Source organism: Esox lucius, chromosome 7 (genome assembly GCF_011004845.1).
Source record: "Esox lucius isolate fEsoLuc1 chromosome 7, fEsoLuc1.pri, whole genome shotgun sequence".
Lineage (NCBI taxonomy): Eukaryota > Metazoa > Chordata > Actinopteri > Esociformes > Esocidae > Esox > Esox lucius.
The window spans coordinates 35,177,107-35,203,919 of NC_047575.1; the positions used below are offsets into that span (position 1 = coordinate 35,177,107).

Sequence of the window (26,813 nt, forward strand, 5' to 3'; positions counted from 1 at the left end):
GTGTACTACTCCCTCTCTCTAACCAGAATAGAGCGCAAACTGTCTCTAACAAGAATAGAGCGCAAGCTGGCTCTAACCAGAATAGAGCGCAAGCTGGCTCTAACCAGAATAGAGCACAAGCTGGCTCTAACCAGAATAGAAAGAGGAGTGAGGCCCCAGTGACCAAGCAACTGAGCAAGAGGACAAATACATACATGTCTAGTTCGAGAAACAGTTCGGCAGCTTCATTAAATACTACCTGTAAAACACCAGTCTCAACATCAACAGTGAGAGCCGACTCCGGGATGCTGGCCATCTAGATTAAGTTGCAAAGAAAAATACATATCTTAGACTGGCCAATAAAAAGAAAAGATTAAGATGGGCAAAAGAACAAAGACTGGACAGAGGAAGATTGGGGAAAAAAGTGTTATGGACAGACAAATGTCTTCAGATCACAAAGAACATTCATCAGACGCAGACCAAATGAAAAGATGCTGGAGGAGTGCTTGATGCCATCTATCAAGATGGTGGAGGTCTGGGGGTGCTTTGGTGGTGGTAAAGTGGGAGATTTGTACAGGGTAAAGGGATCTTGAAGAAGGAAGGCTATCACTCCATTTGCAATGCCATGCCATACACCATATCCTGTGGACGGCGCTTGTTTGGAGCCAATTTGCTCCTTCAACAGGACAGTGACTTAAAGCACAGCTCCAAACTATGCAAGAACTATTTAGGGAAGAAGCAGTCAGCTGGAATTCTGTCTGTATAGAAGTGGCCAGCACAGTCTCAGATCTCAACCCTATTGAGCTATTGTGGGAGCAGCTTGACCGTGGAGCAGAAGTGCCCATCAAGTCAATCCAACTTGTGGGAGGGGCTTCTGGAAGCATGGGGTGAAATCTCTTCAGATTACCTCAACAAATTGCTAACTAGAATGCCAAAGGTCTGCAAGGCTGTAATTGCTGCAAATGGAGGATTATTTGACGAAAGCAAAGCTTGAAGGACACAATTAAAAAAATATTTATTTCTAACCATGTCAATGACTGTATTTCCAATTCATTTTGCTATATTTCCTATTCAAACTCATTTCAGGTTTGTTTTCATGGAAAACAAGGATATCTCTAAGTGATCCCAAAGCGTTGAACAGTAATGTAAATGCTTTCATATTGTTTGTGTAGTTGGGTGTTGAGGTGGTTATCAATTTTGGTTTAGAAATCTGGTAGACCTTACAAATGTAGCCTTATTTGGGAGCCAGTCCAAAGACAAATGTTGTCATTTAGTCTCAAGTTAAGTGTTGCCTCATATCCACTCTCAGCAATATTATTAATAATAGAAAATCCTACACAATTTTAAAAAGCCTGAGCAAACAGCTAGACTGCCAGTGTATTTATCTATCCAGACCTCCTTCTGGTGGCATAAATAATAAATATTAGACATCTGCTCTAGATTTTAAAGAGGATGATGTCTTTACACTGTTCATTTCATGTTTTTGATAGATTTTTTGTCTTTGCAAATAAGCAAGATGGCTTGGAAATGGTTCCAAAGCCACATACAGTAAATATGACTGTTTGCTTAGACCTGACTATAAAACATGTAGCAACAGGGATTTAGGTTAATAATAAACATTATGATTTGAACTTTATTGATCATACGCAAAATGACACCAGGCCATTTTATAGAAGCCTTGTAGATTTCAGTCATGTGAACGTACAATATGGTACTTGAAAACTGAGACATTTCCCCATTGTAGATGTTCCTCACAGCCCTGACAGTCTAACATTCAAAGAAATAAGCATCAAACAATGAAAACTACTCCCTGTTCCTCTTTCATTGTCTCACTATATTAAAGTTTACATTTTGTGACATGGATGGCAAACCTATATTTCAGATCAATACCATGTAGGCTTCAAAAGCAATCTTTTTCAAGAAGTGGAGCCCCTGCTTGGTTACATGTCTAGAGACCTCTAGGGCATACACCTCAGTTATCGGTAAGGAGGCTCAGGCTGGTGAGGAGCGGGCCTATAAAGCTGCTGTAACCGCACCGGTCTGGTAGGCCAGCCCCCAGGTAACTGTCCAATGACTCGGAGGTTCACAGGCTGCCCATGTCCAGAGAGCGGGGCATGGGGGCTCAGGATGTGGGTTTGGCCCGGCTGGGAGTTCAGTGGAGGTAGAATAGCATGGGTCGGGGCAGATGGCGAGGTTGTGGCAGAGGAAAGCCGGGGAAAGTGGGGCACAAGGATGGCAGGGGTGAGGCCATAGCGGAGCTGAAAAAGCCGGGGCGGGCCTTGGGCCACAAAGGCGTTGGGTCTCTGTGGTTCCAACTCCTCATCCCTCTTCATTTCTTGTGCCTTTTCCTCTCGCTCCTCTGGTTTTTTGGATCTGTTAGAATTTAGTTTGGCCCGGTTGAGTTCCTGGACCTTCTCCGCCTGAGCACGGTGAATGTGGTAGCTCTTCCTGAAGCTTTGGAAGGAGTCCAGGAACCCCTCCAGGGGCACAGTCCCCTCCATGAACTTTTCCAGAAGGTCCTGTGAAGCAGAGATCCACAAATAAACCGACATCAGAAGAAAGGAGGTCAAACGAAATTTTCCCCAAACCCCTGTGAACAGCTACAACACATGTACATGGTGAGTGTAACTTGTAAGGTGACTTGTAATGTCTTCTCCATTTACTTTGACAGTTGTAAATGTTGAGCCGAAACAGTACAACCAGCAACACTTCCACTGGAATTGCCCTGGAATGATTGTTATCAGTCTGACTGGCAACCGTGCCCCCAGTCAGGGGTAGCAGTCTTTCCCAGTATGGGGGACTGAATAATTGAGAGTCTAATCCACAAAGCCCACCTACCCAAAGCTCTGCCTGAACATAGCCAATTGGAATGACTCCATTAACGTGCAGCTAATAGCTGCACATAAGAAAAAGGTTTGCGTCATTACCCTGACTCCAAAATATTGTGGCGAAACAATATACCCCCACAGAAACTCCATAATTGACATGATTTTCATCTTCGCAGTTGCCTGCTGTGGAGGGCTTGACACAATCAACCCTCTATGATATTACCTCCGGCTTCTGGGTGAAAATCTGGCAGCTTCAATAGGGTCACACAAATGGACACAAATCAAACTGCCATATGTTATAGACATTTATTATGCAAAATCTTTTTAATATACAAATGGGCAGAGACGCTGTGTATTTGTGCGAGCCCAGTGTCTTCTCAGCACTGGCTAAGAGCCATCCCTCACAGTTCTGTTATAATGGGGGTCACCCAATAAATCAGGCTGAATACTGCCGTAATGACTTTGAGTCATGGAGCCATCAATCGGAGCTGTGGGGGAAGCACCGTCTATTTACGGCCATGAGCTGGACAGCCTTGCGTGGATATATCAAAGCCTGTTAAAAGGATTGTGTGTGTAGATGGGGGATAGTCTGTGGAAATAAGAATTACTCATGATGGGAACGTGTTATACAGGACTGTGGAGTATTCACGGTTATACATTCATTAAAAGGTTTTTGAAATTCAGGCTTTCCAATGGATCAAGTATAGTAAATGCATAGCGTCATACATTTCTCTCCAAATATAGTCACCTAGGAAAATATGAGGTAAGACTACATATGATGAAAATCTACAAACTCTATTATAAAAAATAACATTTCACTCATGGGTAAAATCATACTGTCATGTAATGAAAAATATTACCCATTGGCCCAAAACCTAAAAACATAGTCATGCTCAAACCAAATTATTAAATGACTTAAAATGTAATTAAGAAGTACAATCCTGTTGGGACGATCCGCTGGGATGATTGCGTAAAATGCTAATAAAAACAGATTGCAATAATGTGCAAATAATGTAATCCCTATATTTAAATGAAAATAGTGCAAAGACAACATCAAATGTTGAAACTGAGAAACGTTATTGTTTTTGGAAAAATACATGGCCATTTTAAATTTGATGGCAGCAACATGTTTCAAAAAAGTTGGGACAGGGGCATGTTTACCACTTTGTTGTATCACCTCTTCTTTCAACAATACTCTGTAAGTGTTTGGGAACTGAGGAGACCAATTGTTGTAGTTTAGAAAGTGGAATGTTGTCCCATTCTTGCTTGATATAGGATTGCAGCTGCTCAAAGGTTCGGGGTCAACTTTGCTGTATTTGTCATTTCATAATCTGCCAAATGTTTTCAATAGGGGACAGGTCTGGACTGCAGGCAGGCCAGTTTAGCACCCAGACTCTTTAACTACAGAGTTGTACTGTTGTAATACGTGCAGAATGTGGTTTGGCATTGTCCTGCTGAAATAAGCAAGGCCTTCCCTGAAAAAGACGTTATGCATATGTTGCTCCAAAACATATACACACATACACACATACACACATACACAGTTCAGCATTTACAGTGCAAGTCACCCATGCCATGTGTACTAATGCAGCCCCATACCATCACAGATGCCGGCTTTAGCACTGTGCACAGCTAACAAGCCAGAGTGTCCCTTTCATTTTTTGCCCAGAGGATGTGGCATACATTATTCCCAAAAATAAACTCACATTTTTATTTGTTAGACCACACGGCAGTTTTCCACTTCACCTCAGTCTATCTAAAATGAGCTCTGGGCCAGAGAAGGCGTTTCTGGATGTTGTATATGTATGGTTTCTTCTTTGCAGGGTAGAGTTTTAACTTGCATTTGTGGATGCAGCAACGTACAATGTTCACACAGAATGTTTTTCAGAAGTGTTCCTGATCTCATGCAGTGATTTCCACTACAGAATCGAGTCGGTTTTTAAATGCAGTGCCACCTGAGGACCTGAAGATCACGGCCATCCAATATTGGTTTTTTCCCCTGTGTACAGAGATTACTCCAGATTTTCTGAACCTTTTAATGATATTGTGTACTGTAGATTATGAAAACCCCAAACTCTGCAATTTTACATTGTGATGTTATTCATGATTTGTAGCACTATTTGCCCGTACAGTCATTCACAGAGTGGTGAACCCCTCCCCATCATTATTATGAAAGGCCCATCCTCTCTGGAATGATCTTTTAACACCCAATCATGTTACTGACCTGTTGCCAATTAAACTAATTAGTTGTGGGACATTCCACCAGGTTTAGTTTTCTAGCATTACACGTTTGTCTTTTGGTGCCACTATCCCAGCTTTTTTGAAACGTGTTGCTGGCATCATATTCAAAGTGAGCATGTATTTTCCAAGAAACAATTTCTTAGTTTCAACATTTCATATGTTATCTTGGTACTATTTTCTATTGTATATAAGGCTTGAATTATTTGCATATCATTGCATTCTGTTTTTCCTTTTCTTTTTGCACAGCGTCACCATTTTCTGGAAACAGGGTGGTACAATTCAATTGTATAGCAGCATGTATAGTATGCTGGGTAGCGTCTTGGTACTGTAGGAGTCAGTGGTTAATTTGAGCCGGATCCTGCTGGAACAGATTTGGTCTGCTGCACATGACTTGTCTTTTTCCATCACTGTGTTTGCTTTGCACTTTAAACATTCCACTAGAAGTAATCAGTGTTCATAAAATTGCCTTTTCCTGAGGACTCAGCACTGCCTGACAAGATTGTGAAAGTTTTTTTGTTGTCTGCTATTAGCGCTACTTGTGCTTTATTTGTGTTGATTTGCCAACTGGATCCAAGTCTCTTGCGTGCCCCAATGTTTTCTGGGACCTCCTGATTTACAAATTAAGCACTGGTAAGCGTACAAATGAGCTGAATGGTAATTTTATAAATTAATTTCCTTTTAATTCTGAAATATGTCATAAATAATGATCACAGATCAACTAAAATGTAGAAATATTATTTATATTGGATTAGTATGCCAATTCAGAAGAAGAAAATGCATGTGATTGTTTTATTTGGGTGAATGGGAGACACCAAGACTATTATAGTTTTTGTGTCATATATTTTTAATATTAAGCTATTATTTGGAATCATGTTTAGTTTACCTTTAGTTCATTTTTAGATCCTAGTAGATTTGAAAACCTCAGAAAACCTTATTTTTTTATGTTTTAGTTTCAGTTTAAGGGACAGAAAGAGTCCTATGTCTGGTAGGCTCAGATCCCTGTGTTTTTGGAATTGCTGTAGTGCATAAATCTATGGGTCAGGTCGTAGGTTAGGTTCAAAGGTAGACTCTCCAAGATGACAGTGACGCATGAGAAAACAGTAGGAGTGGGTACCTTTCTTCAACAATCAGGATAAAATGGATGAAATTGTGGATAAAAAACTGTCAGTGCTGAATATGTGTGCATGGGTGTGTGCTGCCATTTTGAGTCTAATAAATTAGTGTTGAGTTTAAGCCGTCGCAGATGCACCTTCTGATTTCACTTTTCAGCAATTGTCTACAGCTGATTGCATTAGCCTACCTTTATATTATGACGAACATTTCAGTGTGACACGAAAGATTCAGAAGCTTGACATTATAAAAAAGCTTTATGCACCAAATTGCCAAAAATTTGCCAAAATTGTACTTGGTGAACCATTAACTCTAATCCAAAAACAGAAGTTTAAAAAATTATAATAAACTGGCCTGTTTTAAAAAATCCAAAACACATAAGGTAAATTGTGGGTAAAATGTGTCAGTGTCACACATTATAATTCTTCATAAATAGGCTTAAACCTATTCATAAATCTGCCTAAAAATGTGTTTAGGTTTTACATTTCCCAGAGCTGTTATTATCAAGATTCCCTGTCCTTTTGGATTCACTCCCATGTAATACAGTTGGAAAATGACACGTCCTCAGATGAGACACTGGGGCATTCTCTGCATATATCTCGTGTTAAAGACCCTTGCACAGGCTGTGTGGAATGCAGAACATTATTAATTACATGTGTGGCCATTGTGGACATATAGGCTAGGCCGTGGGGGATGGGGAAGGCCTTCCACTCTGTAGTGAGACAACTGAAAGCTGTCAGATGATTCCTGTTCCATTGCGGCTCACTGGTTCTTAAGGGAATGAGCGGGATATCGAGAGATTTGAATAGTGATAGCTCCGTTCCAGAGAATCATGGTGGAAACAGAGCAAGTCATTACTATGCATATGTCTGTAAGCAGCCTCCTCGACAATAACATGATTTAACATACGACATGGAACATTTGGAGAAACTTGTTCTTGTTAAATTAATGGGTCAAGGGAAATTTTCTTTTTCAAACTGTTGAATCTTTGTTCTTTTTGTGCCCTATGTTACATGTCACATTCTTTCTTTCACTTGAAAAAGGCAACCAGTACAGAGTCTCTTAACTACCGGAAGCTGGAATACTTAAAAAACAATCAGTTTCAGGCACCATTCCTAGAAAAAGTACTTTGTCTAATTTTACTGGAGAGCAGAATAAACAGAAGTGACTGCTGCGGAGGGGGCTTTTCACAGATTCTACGCTAGTACTGACAATGCCCAGAAAATGCTCAATGGTTTATGTTAACAACAATAAATGTTTCTGATCCAGACAGAAACAGAGTGCTTTTTTCTTTATTTTCTACGGATGGTCACCAAGGAATGTTTTGTGACTAAACAATAGACCACAGGCTTTGGATTTACCTCTGACTGTTCCTCAGCACGCGCCACGTCTTCCTGGAGAAGATTATGTGCCGTCTGGAGGCTGTGCTTCTGTATGTGGGCTTCTGCAAGGACAAAAAAACATAATTGATTCACAATGAATGACCGTGACGAAGAGATCAGTTAAATATAAGAGCCCAACAAAGGAGTGACTTATGACTAGCTCAAGACTCAGGGCTGTACAGTCACTGCGAAACCAGGAGAGATTAAATTATTTAACCTTTAGGGGTGTGAAAGGAAATATTTTGAGCTGTGTGAGAGGACCTGGGGATCTGTAAATGCTACCATTGAGCAAATACTTCAAAATATTGATTGTTAATCTAGAGAAAAAACCTCTGGCACTTTGGTTTCAGTCTATCATCCGGAAAGATGGACATCCACACAAAGCAAGGCTTTCATTGAAAGTCTTTCACAAAGCTCTCTTCCATTGAATAATACTTACAGTGTCATCGCTAGGCCCTGTAGGGGAAGAAGGCAATCACAATCTATTAGCTCTGCTCAGTTGATGGAAAATGGAGGCATGTCGCTTAAAGTTTAGCTTTCCTGTTACTATGGAAACAGGTCATACTAACGTCTCAACGTTAGTTTACGGCCACAGCGTAGTGAATGGCCAAGTCAGTTGGCCCGGCATAACTGTCAAGTAAAGAAAGGTCAGGTAATGACACCATCTTTCTACTCCACTGTGAGAAGTCCCAACCCTCGAATCTGGACAGATGGAGCAAACAATGCAAAGCAACAGCTGTGGCAAAAAGGCCTACAATTATTCAACAAATACATAATATCCAATTGTAAACAGACCTCCCTATTGCTTGCCCAGCCAAAGAACGGTGTTTTCCGCCACTGCTTTGATTAAACATGTCTACACAATATGCTCCTTCTAATGAACCAACATGTCAAAAATGGTTTTCTTAGAGCACAAGTGCATTCACACACACAAAAAAAAAAAAAAGTCCATCACTACACTGCCCAGCCCATTCAGGTCTCCCCATTGCCAACATAAATAATCCAAATCATCAGTCAGGCACCTCCCCGAAGAGCTAAGCGAACATGTTCCTTTCAAATACGTGAGAAAAATGCATGAAAGGAAGATAGTAAGGTGATGTGTAGCCTGTGAATGATAAGATAAAGGCCTATACAACAACAAATACCACTGAAGATAAGTACATTGTGAGATCAATGACACATCTGAAGCAAATTCAAACACTTTATACAGAGAATAGTGCAATAGTCCACACCCCCTACAATGTCACCTGTAACCCAGCCAGCAGACACTTTCAATGGAGTTATAAAACAGAGACAATAAAACCCGATCAACACTGGTAGTTCAGCTTCCTTAAAATGAAGAGCCTTTGTTGTCCACTCTCATAGATCTGTTTTCTGTGGTTTCTTCCCACAGTGGCTTAGGGTAAAGAAGAACACCCAAGTACTTATTAGATCAGTCCAAAGCTCCACAACCCTGGAGTTGATCAAACGTGATGAACACACACTAAAATAGTGGTAAAACAACCACGATCCAAATAGAAACCGCAGGTCATCACCATGTTTTACTACCTGACCTTGTGCTCCAGATGTTGGGGGTGTAATGGGATGAAACAGACTAAATCCCCCTGGAGCAGCCGCATATGACCTACATTGAAGGGAGAAATTATTCAGTAGGTCTGCAGGCTAACTGGCTAACACAATAGCCTTCGTGGGTGTGAGGAAAAGAAACACCACCTCCAATAGCACATAGGAGTATTGAGAATTTGGCTGCCCACTGTTTCCACAAAGACAGATTTGGTCAGTTAGCCGTCACCTGCACATATGCTGAGGAGGAGAGTACATTTCCTTGCCAACAGCCACGACTAAGGGTGCATGTGCCAATCTAGCACACTTGGACCTACCATCCATTAGACAGTAGGTCTATTAGATAGTATAACATCTATGCCTGCAGCTATATATATATTTAAGCAATTAAGCAAATATTTAAGCAATTATGTTTGTTTATGAAAGCACCAAGACCACTTAAATCAGAGAAACAGTAGCCCCCTCACACATCCGTTTTTAACAATGGGTGTTCTCTTTGATCTCAACTATCCATATATCCAACTGTAAGTTTACGCAACAAAAAAGTCTAGAGTCTTGTTCGATATGTCTCAGAAAATGTAGCGTTATGTCAACAACCCTAAAACCCACTCCAATATTTCCTAAACATGTCACCCTGTCTTAGGTATGTCAAGCTTTTTATGACAAAGACACATTGCTGACATCTGCTAGGAGTCCCCTGAAAGGTTTTGTTGAGAGTTCACAAAACTCTTTATAAATGTACATAAGGCAGAGAGCATGCACAACAGCATCTTGTGTAAAGGGATGTGTGTAGAATTGTTTCTCAGCTCTCTCACTGAGTCATAACAGGAGTATACAGTATAATGGTAGCTTTCCGTCCTGAAAGTAAAGCATGCGCAAGATGACGATGTTGAGCAAGATTAAACATAATTAAAATAACAAACACTGAGCTGAAAGTGCAAAGGATGGATCCCATGAGTGCACAGGCAAAGTAAATTCAACTTAAGATATGTGAAGTTTTACTTTGAGCAAGCAGAACATAATTGTCGCGCACAACAAACGCATTAACACATTCTGCTGATCAGAAAAGCCAGATTCCCGCAAATAAGCCATGTAAGGAGGAGATAAGACAACTTCAAGTGAATCACGCCAAATTAGCATAAGATGGAAGAAGCTGAAAATAATAGAAAAGAGATGTGAAGTAAATTAGATGGACGAAATTCCCAACAAACCAAGGCCAGATACATGTCCACCTGGGGACCACGGCAACCTTGACCAGATTCTGCACCTACTGGCAAAAATGTCCAAACAAGCTGCATTACACATTACACCGTAGCTATTAGCCTTGAGCCAGAACGGCCGGACTCTTCTGGGACTGCTTGCCTCAGGAACTATTCCCCCCACCTTTCTTGCCCCCTTGTCGGGCCAAATAAGAATCAGATGTTTTCTGGAGGAAGGAAGGACTCCCACCCATCCTGCTTTGCTGGAGCAGCTGGAGTGTTGGTACAGTACATGTGCCATGTGTGTGTGTGTGTGTGTGTGTGTGTGAGAATGTGAGAGAGACAGAGAGAAAAAGAGAGTTTGGTGAACATTCCCAACTCCTCGCGTCATCCGACAGCTGCTAAGGTTGTAGATAGGGATAGGAGGGGCGGAACGACTGGCTCCAAGACATGCCGGTTGAACACCAAGATCAGTATGTGCTTTTGAGATTCGTCAGCCTGTACACACGTGCACATAATATTCAGGAATAGGGGTTTAAGGCTTCCTCTACGGAGCGGCTACTCCTCTACTCAAGCAGTCTTATTAAACCCCTGGTGTAGCACTGCTATCGTCCGGTCAACAGCATGACACTGCTAAGCAAAGACAAGGCCCCTTTCCACCCCCTCAAAATCCCCTGACAACTGCACAGCTTCCTGCTCGCACTGATGCGCTCAATCTTTCCCATGACCATCAGTTGGTGAGCTTGCACAGAGCTACAGCAGTACAAACCAAGCCTTACGGGTGGGCCGCCTTCCTTTAGAGGCTTTTGAAAGCAACTCTCTACATTTGAAACTTGTCCTTGTCTTTGAACTAAGAGCTGGCGGAAGAGCAGTAGACAAAAGGCCTTTCAAATAAATTTGCAGACTTGGACTGCACAATATCTCCTTGTCTGTCATTCTCATTCTAGTGTGAACTCATGTGCATGCTAAAAAAAAACTAACATTGTGTGTTTTAGCCATAAAATATTTCACGCCATATAAATAGTGACTATTAATAAACTTCACAGAATAGCTACAGTTGTGCTCATAAGTTTGCATACCCTGGCAGAAATTGTGAAATGTAGGCATTGATTTTGAAAATATGACTGATCACGCAAAGAAAACTGTCTTTTATTTAAGGATACTGATCATATGAAGCCATTTATCATCACATAGTTGTTTGGCTCCTTTTTAAATCATAATGATAACAGAAATCACCCAAATGGCCCTGAGTTCTAACAGAAATCAACCCAAAAGTTTACATACCCTTGAAAATGGCAATTAAAGGTTAATTTCCCACACCTGTGGCTTTTTAAATTGCAATTAGTGTATAAATAGTCAATGAGTTTGTTAGCTCTTACGTGGATACACTGATCAGGCTAGATACTGATCCAAGGCGAGCAGAATAGAACTGTCAAAAGAACTGGGTAACAAGGGAATTGAACTTCATAAAGATGGAAAAGGATTAAAAAAGACATCCAAACCTTGCAAATGCCAGTCAGTACTGTTCAATCACTTATTAAGAAGTGGAAAATTCCAGGATCTCTTGATACCAAGTGAATTTCAGGAAAAAATAAAGACTTCAGCCAAAACTGCAGGAAAATTGTTACAAAGAAAAACCCATAGGTAACCTCAGGAAAAATACACACTGCTCTGGAAAAATACTTTTTTTTTTTTTTTTCAAGGAGCACAATACAACAATACTTGAAATTAGCTGCATGGGTGAGTTGTCAGAAAGAAGCCTTTACCGTACCAATGCCACAAAAAAGCCTGATTATAATATGCCTGACAACACCTTGACACGCCTCACTAAGGGTATGCAGACTTTTGAACAGGGATCAGTTCATTTTCTTATTTGTTGCCATGTTTTGTTTTATGATTGTGCCATTCTGTTGTGACCTACAGTTGAATGTGAATCCCATAAGAAATAAAAGACGTGTCTGCTCACTCATGTTTTCTTTACAAATGGTACATACAATACCAATTCTCCAATGGTATGCAAACCTTTGAGCACAACTGCATTTCCAAGCCAGAGCTTCCTAGCCCCAGCTTCCTAGCCCCAGCTTCCTAGCCCCAGCTGTATTTAGTTTAGCCAACTTGTTAGTCACATGAAATGTTAGCTATGAAGCCTATCTTTCAATTATTTTGTTAAATATTAGTTTAACAATTACTTTATTTAACCAAATGCATTGTTTAAGAGCAGATACACAAGTTATTCACTGCAAAATCATCAGTGAATGTGTTTGTGACCATTAAAACAGTAATTTATAATAACTTATTTAATAAATTTCCATCAAGCAAATCAACATAAAATCCACTTAGCAGAGGAGCAACCCTGTTTACTGTTAAGACAGTGAGTTTTTTTTGTCTTGTGTGGAATTTTGGATGAAACAGACAAGTGGATATAGTTTAAAACAAGTTAACAAATCAAATGTAATAATTCACACAAGGTTGTGACACCGGTCAGTGTGGCCTCATTAATTAAACACACAGCCCACATTAGGGTGTGTTGTTGTGGAAATATGCTGCTCTGTGATCTGTTTTCACCAGTACACATGGCCTGGGTTATTAATAAATCAGTGAATATTTTGCAGACATATCAAAACATTGTCTATTACAAGAGCTCATCAAAACCACATTCCTTGGTTTATGATCACACTGAACAAAGACAATATATTTCCATAAATTCCAATCCAAAAAAGTTTTTTTTAGGAAAATGTAATAATGTAAGGCAATAAGAAGCAACTAAATATTGAAGAGATCTAACTCTATATGTAAACAGTATTCCTTTCCCCTATGTCTCTCTTGGGCACTGGACTCACCAAGTCTGCTCTGTTTATCCCGGCAGGCGGTTTTCAAATTGGCCAGCTCCCTGTATTTTTCAGCCAGCTTGAGTTTTCCGTTGTTGAGGCGGGGTCGCCGGGCAAGGCTCTCCTCAGCTAAACTCCGGTTGGAGGTCAGTAGGAACTCTCGGTTGACCTGTAGCTCCTGAAACTGGAGACAAACATGGAGTCAGAAACCTAATAATATAGGTGAGAACTGGGATTGTTGTCAACATTTCTCAGCAATAGTACAGGATAACTCTTTACAAAGTAGAAGAAATCCCAAGGTATTGGATTGAAAAAGGGACAATTTACATCCTTTTATCTTATTTCAACATGGAAATATTAGCTGTCAACTGCACTCTGACCTCTTGTTACATCCAGCTTCATTATCAGGGGGTGAGTTTCACACATTATGGTGTTGGTTGTCACTCAGTATGGGATTGCATGAGAGTGAGGAGGGAGTTCTTAAGGTAGAAGCACATAGGTTGTCTTTCACAATGATTGATTGGATAGTTGCATAAACAGTGTGTTCCTCATACAGAAACACTGTCTCAAATGATTTGTTGACTGGGTATTTACTGTCACAGTTATAACAAGCAGTTCCAGACAGGACCAAATCTGAACCAATCATAAATGTAGTAATGTACTGTACAGTACAGACTTTCATCCAAGATGGTTAAGCATGAAAGAAAAAAAAAAACTACAGAAAATCCCATATCACACTTGTCGGTGATGTCATGGGAAGAATAGCTAGCAAAGCTTGTGCGCTGAACCAAGTCATTGGCTCTAATGGGTGTTTAATCTATGTATTTGTATTTCTCTCTAATTTATGTTGAATGCATTAGTCTTCAGTTTATTTTCACAAAGATTCACAGCCTGACCATGATCCTTTAACAGTGGAGTTCTTATCCAGAAAACGTGACAGCAACTTCCGTGGTTTACAGCTGTAGGCCATGAGAAGGTAAATGTTGTCCTTGTCTGGGAAATGTTCGTTATCTGCATGTACAATCCACCAAATCAAAGGCTCTCCTTTTTTATTTTTGCAAAAATGTTAATATATCAGTCACTTTAAAGTATAATTACAGATACTTAACATATTGGCTCAATTCTAGGATGTCCTTTTAGATTTTGGAGAAACTTCTCTGATTGAAATTCCTAACTCAGATCTGTGAATAGCTATTTCTTTTATGCCCTCTTCTGTCGGATATTTAGTTTGTATTCATGTGAAAAATTTAAAACACAAACCTGATGTGTAATTTACTGTCTTTTTGTATTAACCCAAAATGCAGTGAGTGTAAATGGTGTTTATCAGCTTGATCACACATCCCAGAAATCCTATTAAGCTAAGCTTTGCGTAAGAATTGTTCAAGAAATGATTTTACTCAAAAACATGTGTGCCACAGTTATTTCCCCCTTCCTGCATTTAGTACTTTGTGCACCCTCCCTTAGCAAAGATAACAGCTCAGAGTTATCTTCAGTGATGTTTAATGAGATGGGAGAACACACAGGAAGTGATTTGAAACCACTTCCTCTGCACAGGAACTCTCCAGATATGGATCCTTGCTTGTGGACTCTCAAAGTCAGGTCACTCCACAGATTTTCAATGGGATTTAGGTAAAGAGACTGTGATGGCCATAGTAAGAGCTTGATTCTATGATCGGGGAGACACTTTTGAGTGGATTTGGAGGTATGCTTAGAATCGTTGTTATAGATGCACAGCAGAATTTATAAGGAAGACTTTAAATTCTTGCCCAAGAGCTTTGCTCATGTTACACATGGACAGCATGTCTACAGTCCTAACATTGCGTTGGTGACTTGGGACTAGTGAAGTCACATTTTGTTTACCTGTCAGGCTACTACACTTTCAACAATCTTCATACCACACCAATAAAATGCATGTATGTACAGTATAATGGCCATTCTACAGAAGAGTGTGTAATCCGACAACAAGTTACCACTTAAGCCAAAAACATTTAAACTCAGTTGGTCACAAATTCTGACATTTACTCAGAGTAAAGATTCCCTGTCTTAGATCAGTTAGGATCACCACTTTATTTTAAGAATGTTAAATATCATAATATTAGTAAAGAGAACGATTGATTTCTGCTTTTCTTTCTTTCATCACATTCGGGTCCAAAGTTTACATACACCCAGTAAGTATGTGGTAGGATTGCCTTTAAATTGTTTAACTTGGGTCAAATGTTTCGGGTAGCCTTCCACAAGCTTCCCACAATAAGTTGGGTGAATTTTGGCCGATTCCTCCTGACAAAATTGATGTAACGGAGTCAGGTTTCTAGGCCTCCTTGTTCGCACACACTTTCATTTCTGCCCAAACATTTTCTATAGGATTGACGTCAGGGCTTTGTGATGGCCACTCCAGTACCTTGACTTTGTCCTTAAGCCATTTTGCCACTTCGGGAAGTATGCTTGGGATCATTGCTCATTTGGAAAACCCATTTGCTTTAACTTCCCGACTGACGTCTTAAGATGTTGCATCAAAATATCCACAAAAGTGCAACTGTCCCTCCTGCAGCAGAACACCCTCACAACATGATGCTGCTACACCCATGCTTCATGGTTGGGATGGTGTTATTCGGCTTGCAGGCCTCCCCCTTTTTCCTCCTATAACGATGGTCATTATGGCCAAACAGTTCAAGTTTTGTTAAATCAGAAAAGTACAATCTTTGGCTCTTTTATGGCGGTTTTGGAAGAGTGGCTTCTTCCTTGCTGAGCAGTGTTTTATGTCGATATAGGACACGTTTTGCTGTGGATATAGCCACTTTCGTACCCATTTCCTCCAGCATCTTCGCAAGTTGCTTTGCTGATGTTCTGGGATTGATTTGCACTTCTCGCACCAAAGAAAGCGAACGTGTCAGAACGTGTCTCCTTCCTGAGCGGTATGACGGTTGCTTCTGTCTGTAAACAATTGTAGGAAATTTACTTGTGTCATGGACAAAGAATATGTCTTAACCGACTTCCCAAAACTATGGTTTGTTAACATGAAATCTGTGGAATGGTTGAAAAATTATTTTTAATTACTTAAGTCTATGCAAACTTCTGACTTCAACTGTATCTAGCAACCTAACACACCTGGAGTTTGCAATTTTATCCCACCCTTCTTTGCAAAAACATTTGAGGTAGATCTGACCATGATACTTTAACAGTGGGGTTCTTATCCAGGTAATGTTGTCCTTGTCAGTGCAATTTATTTTATCTGTGTACACTGAGGTTCCACAGCACAGAGTTGAATTATTTTGCATGCAAAATATTTTTCTTAGAAATATTTCCCAATATGAAACCAATGTCACCTGTAAGTTTCAGTGTCTTGAAAAAAAATTTAACAGAACAAAATGTCAGTGTACCATTTCTATTCCAGTAATATAAGAGAAATGATCAGGGGTCTAAATACCTTTGCAAGCCATAGTATATATGGTGTATTTAGTGGCTTTTTTGCAGTGCATTGCTGTGGATCCAATGAGAAAAACAGTGGCACGATGAAGTGATTCTGTGGTCTGTCATCAGAGGCTCCTTCTATCTTGTTCCCAAAACAACAGTAAAGGCTTATTCAATACAACTCCAACAGCCACTAGAGTACTTTAGCTATGGGGCTCAGGAAGAACTCCACCTAATGGACTCATGGAAGACATTCCCATAGCAGAGACAGGACAGCAAACCACAAACTCTACGGTTAACTACAATTGTTTTAGGCCTGGAGGCTTTTATTGGTATTCAGTATTTTCCATGTGTCTCAAGAAAAATAATGAATTCGGAGAGGTTTTTTAGATGCCAAGTTTACTGAGTAAAACAGAGGACTATTGTTAACTGACCCTAACAGAGCATACAAGCATACAGAGGATTAATTATGGATTTGTTCAATGAATATTGTATTTTTGCCTCAATTGATATTCTGCTTTAACACCAAAACAGAGTTTGGCTGTCCCCATGGGGCACTCCTCCAGATTTAATTTGCTTACAGAAATGTAACAATGAATGTTAATTTTGTTCACAACAATTGTGTTCACAGTGTTGTGAGAGAAAGCTCAGAGGGAAGAGCTTCGCCGTGACATCAGAAAGTGGGGTTATGTGAGGCAAAATTCATGGGTGGCTGAAAAGAATTAAGAGGGAGGACTGAGCCACAGTTACTGATAGTGTTCTTCGTCACAGCTGGGGTGTGTAGTTTTCTTGTAGTTTGAATTGTGGTTTTGAAATGCTCAGCCTATTGCTTCTCAACTAAAACCACATGCGTTTGTTGCAACAGGAAGCCCAAGTCCACTCCTCAACTAGAGGAACTCAGAAACCACTGATTATAGTGGTCTCTGCGCAGAAGTGCCTTGTATGCCTCACACCTCCCAAAATGAATAGGGATACAAAGTCTTCTTCAGATTGCATGTTTCCATTCCAGAAAGCTGAAAACTCAAAGCAAGATTCTAGAGAAGCCCTCACTACCTGCCGGCTGTTCAATGTAGAATGGGACAAAATGTATAACTGACCACCTTATCTGAGAAGAGTCTAGACCATTTGGCTCAGGGTGATAATCAATTACTAATTAAAAGACCAGCTGTGGGTATGAAGAAAGCCTTTTTCTTACAACAAAACTTTGCCATCTCTCCAGAGAATCAGGTCCTGTGGACAGCATCTGGTTGGAGCTTTCATGCATTTTAGAAACCCTGCATGATAATCAACACAGAACCATGGCAGGTACTTATACAAATAATATACCAAAGAAATTATATTTCACTTAGCTATGATGGGGTGAAAATGGATGGAGTCATCTTATAACAACTTAAAGGGTAAGCATCATTTGTTTTTACTCAAGTTACAAAGTATTGTGGTGAAAAGTTAATTAATTGTAGTCACAAGTCTACACAGGACAGGTTGTCCCACCAAATTCAGCCCAAGAATGGACCCAAAGGTGCTTATAGAGGTCTCTGAGAACCCCAGGGTACATCAAGGGATCTATAGGACTCGCTTACCACAATCAGTGTCAAGGTGCATGAGTCAACTGTGTGAAAAAGACTGCACAAACTTGGCCTACATGGGAGGTCAGGAAGGAAGACGCCTCTACTCTCGTCACGACTGACATTCAAATGAGTCAAAGGTGGAGTTGTTTGACCAAAATGTAAAAAACGAAATGCTGCTTTTGAACAGAAGAAACTCACAGCAACCATGAAGCATGGAGGCAGTGGCATTAGTTTGCGGCTGCTTTGTTGCCTCAGAGAATTTGCCATCTTTAAGTCAACCATTAATTTAATATTTACCAGTGAGTTCTGAGGAGAGTGCGAGGAAACAGGAATAATACAAAAAACACAAGCAACGCAACAACAGAATGGCTAAAGATTAAGAAATAGAGGGTTATGGAATACCAAGTCAAAGCCCAGATCTCAATCCTATTTAATTTCTGTGGGGGGACTTTTAGTGGGCCGTGCATGCAAGAAAGCCCTCAAACATGACACAGTTGAAGTAATACAGTGAAGAAATTGGGCAAAAACTCCTCCCAGTTACTATAAGACTCTAATAGATAGTTACAAGAAATGGCAACATCAATTAATTTAAGCCAAAGGGGACAACATCAACTATGGAAGTTAGGTTTGTACCTATTTTCTGCAAATTGAAATGTATTTCAATATTTTTTTGATGTTTTAATAACTGTAGGGGTTGTACAATAATATATATATTCCAATTATCCAAGGCAGTGTTCATGGCTTGTGGTTAACACTAGCTAGCAAAAGCTGGATAGAGTTATAGTGTTCAGTTCACTGGGTATCAATAAGATGACAATGACACATAGTAGGTATTTCAGAAGATATGAAAATAAAGTCATGCATTCATTATAGCCAAAAAGCATAACTAATGTATGAGTTATAGGTGACTTTAACTAAGCTACTGTAGCTGATCACACTGCATTATTACTGTGGTGAGTAAAACCCTATGCTACCTACCCATAGTAGAAGCTGAAAACAACAGAAGCAGCTATATGAAAAGCTGCTTCTGTTGTTTTCATAGTGAGTTAAACTACTACCATGACATCCTACTTTGGCTCACACACAATTTAGAGAGCATATTTTAATCAGCCCATCTGAAAGTGCTCCAGATTATATCAGTGTCTAGCTGGGGATTTAACTAGTGTTATTCAGCTCCTCCCACACAGCACTGGGCTGCTTGAGTCCACAAAATGCTGCATTGATAATTTCTTAAATATTTGGGGTTTACATCACAAACATTTGGAAAGCAATAAGGCCCAGGTTCTCTGGAATTTGGAGTATTTGGCCCAAAGTCAAAAGAAGCATGGCTTATAAAAAGCCCCTGCAGCTCCACTGTTCTCCCCAACTTTCTTGCGACAAGGACCCTGTACGGATTTCTTCACTCCAAAATCTTAGTCATTGCTGGCTATTCATAAATCCCTAGTTTTTTGCCCTGAACAGGAATCACAAGAGACTTAATTTCCTGGCGGACGGCTCCTCCCTGTTTGCGAAGCGGAAGGAGCCCCTGGGACTGAGGGTTTGAGATGTTATGATACATTGGTTGTAAAGGCAGACACAGACCGGTTTGAATTTCTGTCTGTCTGACATTCTCCTACAGTTCAATTGCTTCCTGACAGAGCCATTTGATTTGGTGAACCCTTGCCAGTACAGATTACTTAGTTGACTACTTAGCGAAATTTATTGACGATTGAATGTGCGGAATAATTTGTCCTGCTCGGTGGAGATGGGACAATCACAAGAGTATGAGTGGAGAGTTAAAGGGATAAACAACAAAAATAAAAAGTAGTGTTTTCTCACAGCTCACCTGAGTTTATTGCTGAGAATTAGCACAGATTACCTGCTAGTTTTTTAGACAGATAAGGAAATTAGCGGGACACAACATAAATAAACTTTATCTCTTCCCTTAACCTGTGAGAACCATGCATCATGTATAGTGGCCTGATTGTGACTCTATGCGCCTATGATCTCACCAGATTGCTCGGGAATATAATGTGTAACAAAATGTTTGTATTAATGAAATTAAAAGCCTGATTAGTAAACGTTGAATGAAATACTTTATTTCTACCCTCTCTACACTTTGTGTTGGAGAGAAACAGCTAATGAAAAGCTGCGCTAGTATTAACACTACCGCAGCCAATTAGGACCAAAATGTATTGTTGGTTCTATGTAGTATTGTGGGGATTATTAGCCTGTTTTGTCTAATGTTTCAAAACAGTCAGAAACTGTGTATCTTGTCTTTCTTTATTGTCATTATAATTTATGTAAATATTATTATTGTCATTACTTAAGTCTATAAAAGTATGAGTCATTCAGATTTTAAATATAATAAATATTTATTTTTAAAATAAAATAGTCTTACATTAATAAATACTAAATATAGAAATTTTAGTTGTTACGCTAACACTGCTATGTTTACACTATTATAGTTTAAAATAATAAATATAAAACAAACCCTAACACAATGTAACAAAATATGTTTCTTTCAAGGCGGGTGCCGGTATCATTTCATCTCTTGTTTCACATGAAAAAAAGCATGGAAAATGTGTAAAGTAAACAATTTTATGACTGAATAATGTCACCTTCAACATCAAAGGGATATTGCTAGAAATGGTGGCTACAAAAACTGAATGCCTTCCTTGCAGCTAACAAGAGGTTCTGTTTTTTTATAATTTGTTGTATTTATTAAAATTAAATCACTTTCGCAAGCCTGGCCCAGCCCGACTGAATTCTGAGAATTTAAAGGCCAAGCCCTAACCCAACACAGGCTATTGAGCTGTGACGGGTTTGTCCTGAGAATAAGAACTCTAACTTGCACAGCTACTAAAAACATAACCACAAACAGACAGAATCATTCAAACAAGCAAACAAAAAGGGAGAAGACTATCATGACAAAAAAACAAACATAAAGGGAACAGGAAAGGAAGGCCTCCTACTGAAGACCACTTCGAAAAGATATACAATGTCGTTTACACTTCCTGAGTTGAAAATATTTTTGTGGCAATGTGAACCTATTGCGAAAGTATTTACTCAGTCTTTTTTTGTTGCCTTATAGAAACAGAATTGATTAAAAAGGGTATTTTGTGATACTAATTGTTTTAACCTTTTTGATGATATCAAGATGAGTTTGCAGGCGCCTAAGCCATCACAAGGGTTTGCTGAAGCATGACAAAGCAAGGAAACCATATTCAATTACTCAACCCCTATCCCGAACGTACTGTATAACTAACATGCCTGCCAAGTACACAATTACAGTTTTCTGCCAAGGCCTCAGTGATCAAGTAATATTGTCTGCGTCCATAACAGTACCTCAGTTAAACAGTTCCTTTCTTATTACTGTCAAAGATCTGTTAAAACACTTTCATGAGCAGACCTTCACACTTGACCTGGCACCTGCACACTGGCTGTATTCCCTCTGTTAAATAGTCCCTTCACTTCCTTTAAAGTCCTTAATAAAGATGCCACACTCAAAACAGTATATACCAGTTTCAGTCGCTGGTTTAGCACTGAATTGTTTGAGCTCATCCAGCAAAAAGCCTGGCATAGATAATACAGAAAAACCAGGAATAGTGAAAGCAGGATTTTACAAACAATAATTTGCAATTAAATGTTAAAAACAATTAACTCGAACCATCCAAGCTAGCGAAAGCACTCAAATGGGGGAATACAGTCACCAATGACAAAACTAGAATGACTGATACCAGCAAAAATGACTTTATAATGGCTGGCTATGAATTTAAACATGCCTTGCTCATTCCCGCCACCACTCCATACTGTCAACCCGAAATACATGACAATACCTGGATTAGGTTGCACATATAATCACAACATTAGATTAAATTATGTATTTCTAAAGCAAATTCCCAGTAGGCGATAACTTGCACCTAATGGGACAATTTACTGTCTATTTTAGGACTTCTGAATATTAACTTATTTACCAATCTTTGTTTAATTGATGCACCTCACCAGAACCCAAAATGTGCTTATTTCACTGTTTCAACAACATTGTATGTACAGTATATCACAAAAGTAAGTACACCCCTCACATTTTTGTAAATATTTGATTATAACTTTGTGTGACAACACTGAAGAAATGACACTTTGCTACAATGTAAAGTAGTGAGTGTACAGCTTGTATAACAGAGTTAATTTGCTGTCCCCTCAAAATAACACAACACAGCCATTAATGTCTAAACCGCTGGCAACAAAAGTGAGTACACCCCTAAGTGAAAATGTCCAAATTGGGCCCAAAGTGTCAATATTTTGTGTGGCCACCATTATTTTCCACCACTGCCTTAACCCTCTTGGGCATGGAGTTCACCAGAGCTTCACAGGTTGCCACTGGAGTCCTCTTCCACACCTCCATGATGACATCACAGAGCTGGTAGATGTTAGAGACCTTGTACTCCTCCACCATCCGTTTGAGGATGCCCCACAGATGCTCAATAGGGTTTAGGTCTGGAGTCATGCTTGGCCAGTCCATCACCTTCACCCTCAGCTTCTTTAGCAAGGCAGTGGTCGACATGTAGGTGTGTTTGGGGTCGTTATCATGTTGGAATACTGCCCTGTGGCCCAGTCTCCGAAGGGAGGGGATCATGCTCTGCTTCAGTATGTCTCAATACATGTTGGCATTCATGGTTCCCTCAATGAACTGTAGCTCCCCAGTGCTAGCAGCACTCATGCAGCCCCAGACCATGACACTCCCACCACCATGCTTGACTGTAGGCAAGACACACTTGTGTTTGTACTCCTCACTTGGTTGCCGCCCCACACACTCTTGACACCATCTGAACCAAAAAAGTTTATCTTGGTCTCATCAGACCACAGAACATGGTTCCAGTAATCCATGTCCTTAGTCTGCTTGTCTTCAGCAAACTGTCTGTGGGCATCTTTAGAAGAGGCTTCCTTCTGGGATGACAGCCATGCAGACCAATTTATTGCAGTGTGCGGCGTATGGTCTGAGCACTGACCCCCCACCCCTTCAACCTCTGCAGCAATGCTGGCAGCACTCATACGTCTATTTCCCAAAGACAACCTCTGGATATGACGCTGAGTACGTGCACACAACTTCTGTGGTCGACCATGGCGAGGCCTGTTCTGAGTGGAACCTGTCCTGTTAAACCGCTGTATGGTCGGTTTTTGGCCCCCATGCTGCAGCTCAGTTTCAGGGTCTTGGCCATCTTTATGTAGAACAACAATTATTTTTTTCAGATCCTAAGAGAGTTCTTTGCCAAGAGGTGCCATGTTGAACTTCCAGTGACCAGTATGAGAGAGTGTGAGAGCGATTATACCAGATTTAAAACACCTGCTCCCCATTCACACCTGAGACCTTGTAACACTAACGAGTCACATGACACCAGGGAGGGAAAATAGCTAATTGGGCCCAATTTGGACATTTTCACTTTGGGGTGTACTCGCTTTTGTTGCCAGCGGTTTAGACATTAATGGCTGTGTGTTGAGTTATTTTGAGGGGACAGCAAATTTACACTGTTATACAAGCTGTACACTCACTACTTTACATTGTAGCAAAGTGTCATCTCTTCAGTGTTGTCACATGAAAAGATATAATCAAATATTAGCAAATATGTGTACTCACTTTTGTGAGATACTGTATGTATATATTTGCTAAGTAAATGTGCTCATTTTAAGTAGCTTTTATGGAGATTGATCTATATTCACTTTACAATAGTCACGGTAGATGAGAAAACCAGAAGTAAATTTAAGCCAACTCTATATAGACTCAATCCAGTTCTGAGAGTTACACTCCAAAAATCCTCCCTCTAAGCTTTTTATTGAAATGGGTGGGATGGAGGTTAATGATTGTCACTGTAAAAAAGCACTATGATATAATAAGATTATTAAAAAGAATCTACTGCGTGACGCAAGCATAAATAATTGGTCTGGGTTAGTGCCACGAACTAAAAAACTTGCCACCAGGGTAAAATGTAAGTCTGAAGAATTGCCATATGGTCCCATCAGCAATCGTGCAAATATGAGCTTTATTAAATGTTAATGGCATCTGCAGAAAGGATAATAGGTGGGGAACACACCCAGTAACTTCAAAAGTTTATTGTATCAAAGTTGTACAGAGGTGCATCAAAACACACATCAAATTTCCAAACAAAACTGTCAAGTAACAAATTTATATTCATCATTGTTACATCAAATGTCTTGGTTAAGTTAAATATAGCTGCTACTACAATGACTTAAATCACCAGACAACGGATATCGCAAGGTAATTTGATCAAGTCTGTTGGTAGAATTTATGGCCTGTTAGCGAGATCAGTTGAAAAAAAAATTGAAACATCTCTCGAATTAATTCGGTGTAATGGTGAGTCAGGTTTCAAATGTCAGGGTTTGGTTTAGGGTTAGGAGTTTGTTTACATCTTTTGGAACTCAACTGCTTTCTGCAAGCAAATCTTACATACAAATTTGTCCATTGTAGAAGCACTCAGTGAGAACCAAGTCCAAATTTATGGACCCGAATGCACAAACATTCAAAACATAAAATCTATTGTGTGTGGAGTTTGTTTACAGTCAAGCAGCATATACTAGCCAAGTATTGAAGTAAAAAATCATTATTCTCTAATGCGTTGTTGAGTAGTGCGTGAGGGATTGGTTTTTGTAGAGAATATGCTAAGCATTCCCCTACAGTACAGATGTGATGGATCATGCCATGAGTGTCATAGAAACAGTAATTCAACATATAAAACACTTGCATTTCTTCTTATTTTATCAGATTAATTGCAATAATAATTGTTATATTAATCGATTATGAAAATAGTTGTTAGTTGCAGCCCTGAAGTATGCCAATGGTTATCAAATAATTATATAATTAGACCAAATGACATGTATGCGTAATACCTTGACAAATGTAACCATGAAAGGGAAGAGCATATTCGTCCATTTGTACCTATGCTCATAAAAAAAAAGATGTGTCTTCCATATTTGACCCAACCCCTCTGAATTGGAGACATGCTGTGAGCTGGCATAAGCATTTGAGGAGCATTGTGGTTTAATTGCTTAGCTTAAGGACAGAACTACAGATTTTTCACCTTGCCAGCTCTGGTAACCACTACACTACCTGCCTACAATTGTGGACATCTGCAACTGTGACTGGACAGTTTCTGCATATTTTCATACTATCCCATCTTTGCCAAAATCAACTTGCCCTACGCCATCTTTGCCCAATTACACAACCAACCAATCTATATATATATTTAAAGATTAAGATAAAATCATGGTCACTTACAAAATAGGTTAGTGAATTTAAACTGTTTTTCGGGGGGTTAAACTAACAATTATCATAAGACAGTATAGTATGCCTGTATGTGTGATCCAGGTCTGTGTGTACATGTAGGGACCCCCAAGCCCCATAAAGAGTGTAAAACCTGAGAAAAATTGTCACAAACAAGTTGTTCAGCGGGTCCAAAGTAAATTAAACCTTGCGTTAGAATTTGGTTTACTTTTAGGTGTAGAAATTAAAGGATACTCCTAAAAAAAAGTTTAAGCATAAAGGTTGGGTTATTGAGGTACTGGTTACAGGACATGGATTTCTGGGTTCAAGTTGGGTTTCTGGTCCCCACAAGGATAGAATAACAAACGGGTGTGTCTGTGTGTGTGTGAACGAGATGTGTTTACAAATTAACTGTTGAGATAGCTTTCACAGCATTTCGAATCTGTCGATCCTGTTGCTGAATGCACATGTCCGTCTGACAAGCAGGAATTCCTTTGTGTAATTATTTTTATTAAACGTGGACAAAGACACATTTAAGTAATACCTATCCCGGTTTGGTTTACATTCACATAAACTGTGTAACAGTATAGCATTGGATGGGGGTGGGGGTCTAAGGGGTTTGAAAATCATTAGAAGCCACGCAGACAATACAGAGCCATGGTAAACGAGTAAAGCTAAAAGCTCACGCATTCATTAATTTTGAGCTCTACTGTCATCCACAGAGAATATAGTTTAGCCTAGACCGTTTTCAATTGTCATAGGGTGCAACGTGAAATTGTTTTTTTTATTGGATAGTAAATTGTAGAATGAAATACCTTCTCATTGAGCCGAACGATATGGTCCATTTTTTCTTCATCTTGTAAAAGCTCTTGCAATTCTCTTGTGTTTAGAGCTCTATACCCGTCTGGGGTAGAGTTCGTGTCCTTAAAATTGGACATTGTATTCCTCCACAACCAGTTCAGACGACTTCGTTTTCAATCCAGTTTTGTTCCATGTCTTTCACAATGAACAGCACAGCTACAAGCGCGTGTTGTGTTGAAGCAGACCGCGTAGTGAGAATGGAACGCTTCTGTTGGCGGAGACAATACAAGATGCAGTGACACATACCACGTTTCCAACTAATGTAATGCCACTGACAACCACAGGAAGTCTGGTTGTGATATCAAACGTTTAAAACCAATGGTCATAAACAGTAATATAAACCTTTAATACGATTGTTGTGCAGTGTTTAATCATTTAATGATTACAACCAACATTTCCACATTACCACACATGCTATATCATCAGCATTGGAAAACGAATTGCAGTCCAGACTCTAAATGTTTAGCATGTAGGTAAGTCATGAGTTATGTCTGGAAAATGGGAATGTAACCATTTCACTCCGCAGATTGTAGATTACTTATGTTACTTTGTAGGAAATGTTCGTAAAAGGCACATCTACAATTTTGGTGC

The 26,813-nt window shown here is 39.7% G+C and overlaps 1 protein-coding gene across 1 annotated transcript; it reads right to left on the reverse strand.

Moving 5' to 3' along the window:
• Window positions 1–1,000: 1,000 nt before the first annotated feature.
• On the reverse strand, window positions 1,001–26,738 carry vps37d (VPS37D subunit of ESCRT-I). The gene is made up of 4 exons (XM_010870869.4): window positions 26,177–26,738; window positions 13,143–13,314; window positions 7,520–7,602; window positions 1,001–2,498 (listed from the first exon to the last, which is right to left on the reverse strand). Exons 1-4 carry the CDS (start codon window positions 26,297–26,299, stop codon window positions 1,956–1,958), a joined length of 921 nt encoding a protein of 306 aa, XP_010869171.1. The 5' UTR covers window positions 26,300–26,738; the 3' UTR covers window positions 1,001–1,955.
• Window positions 26,739–26,813: the final 75 nt, after the last annotated feature.

Bases quoted from the DNA above. Each gene is read 5' to 3' on its own strand.
- vps37d (XM_010870869.4), bottom strand. From the start codon at position 26,299: ATGTCCAATTTTAAGGACACGAACTCTACCCCAGACGGGTATAGAGCT. The intron at 13,315-26,176 runs GTATTTCATTCT...GTTTGTCTCCAG, and splicing joins TCGTTCGGCTCAATGAGAAG to TTTCAGGAGCTACAGGTCAA. The intron at 7,603-13,142 runs GTGAGTCCAGTG...TTGTCCTTGCAG, and splicing joins GGATAAACAGAGCAGACTTG to AAGCCCACATACAGAAGCAC.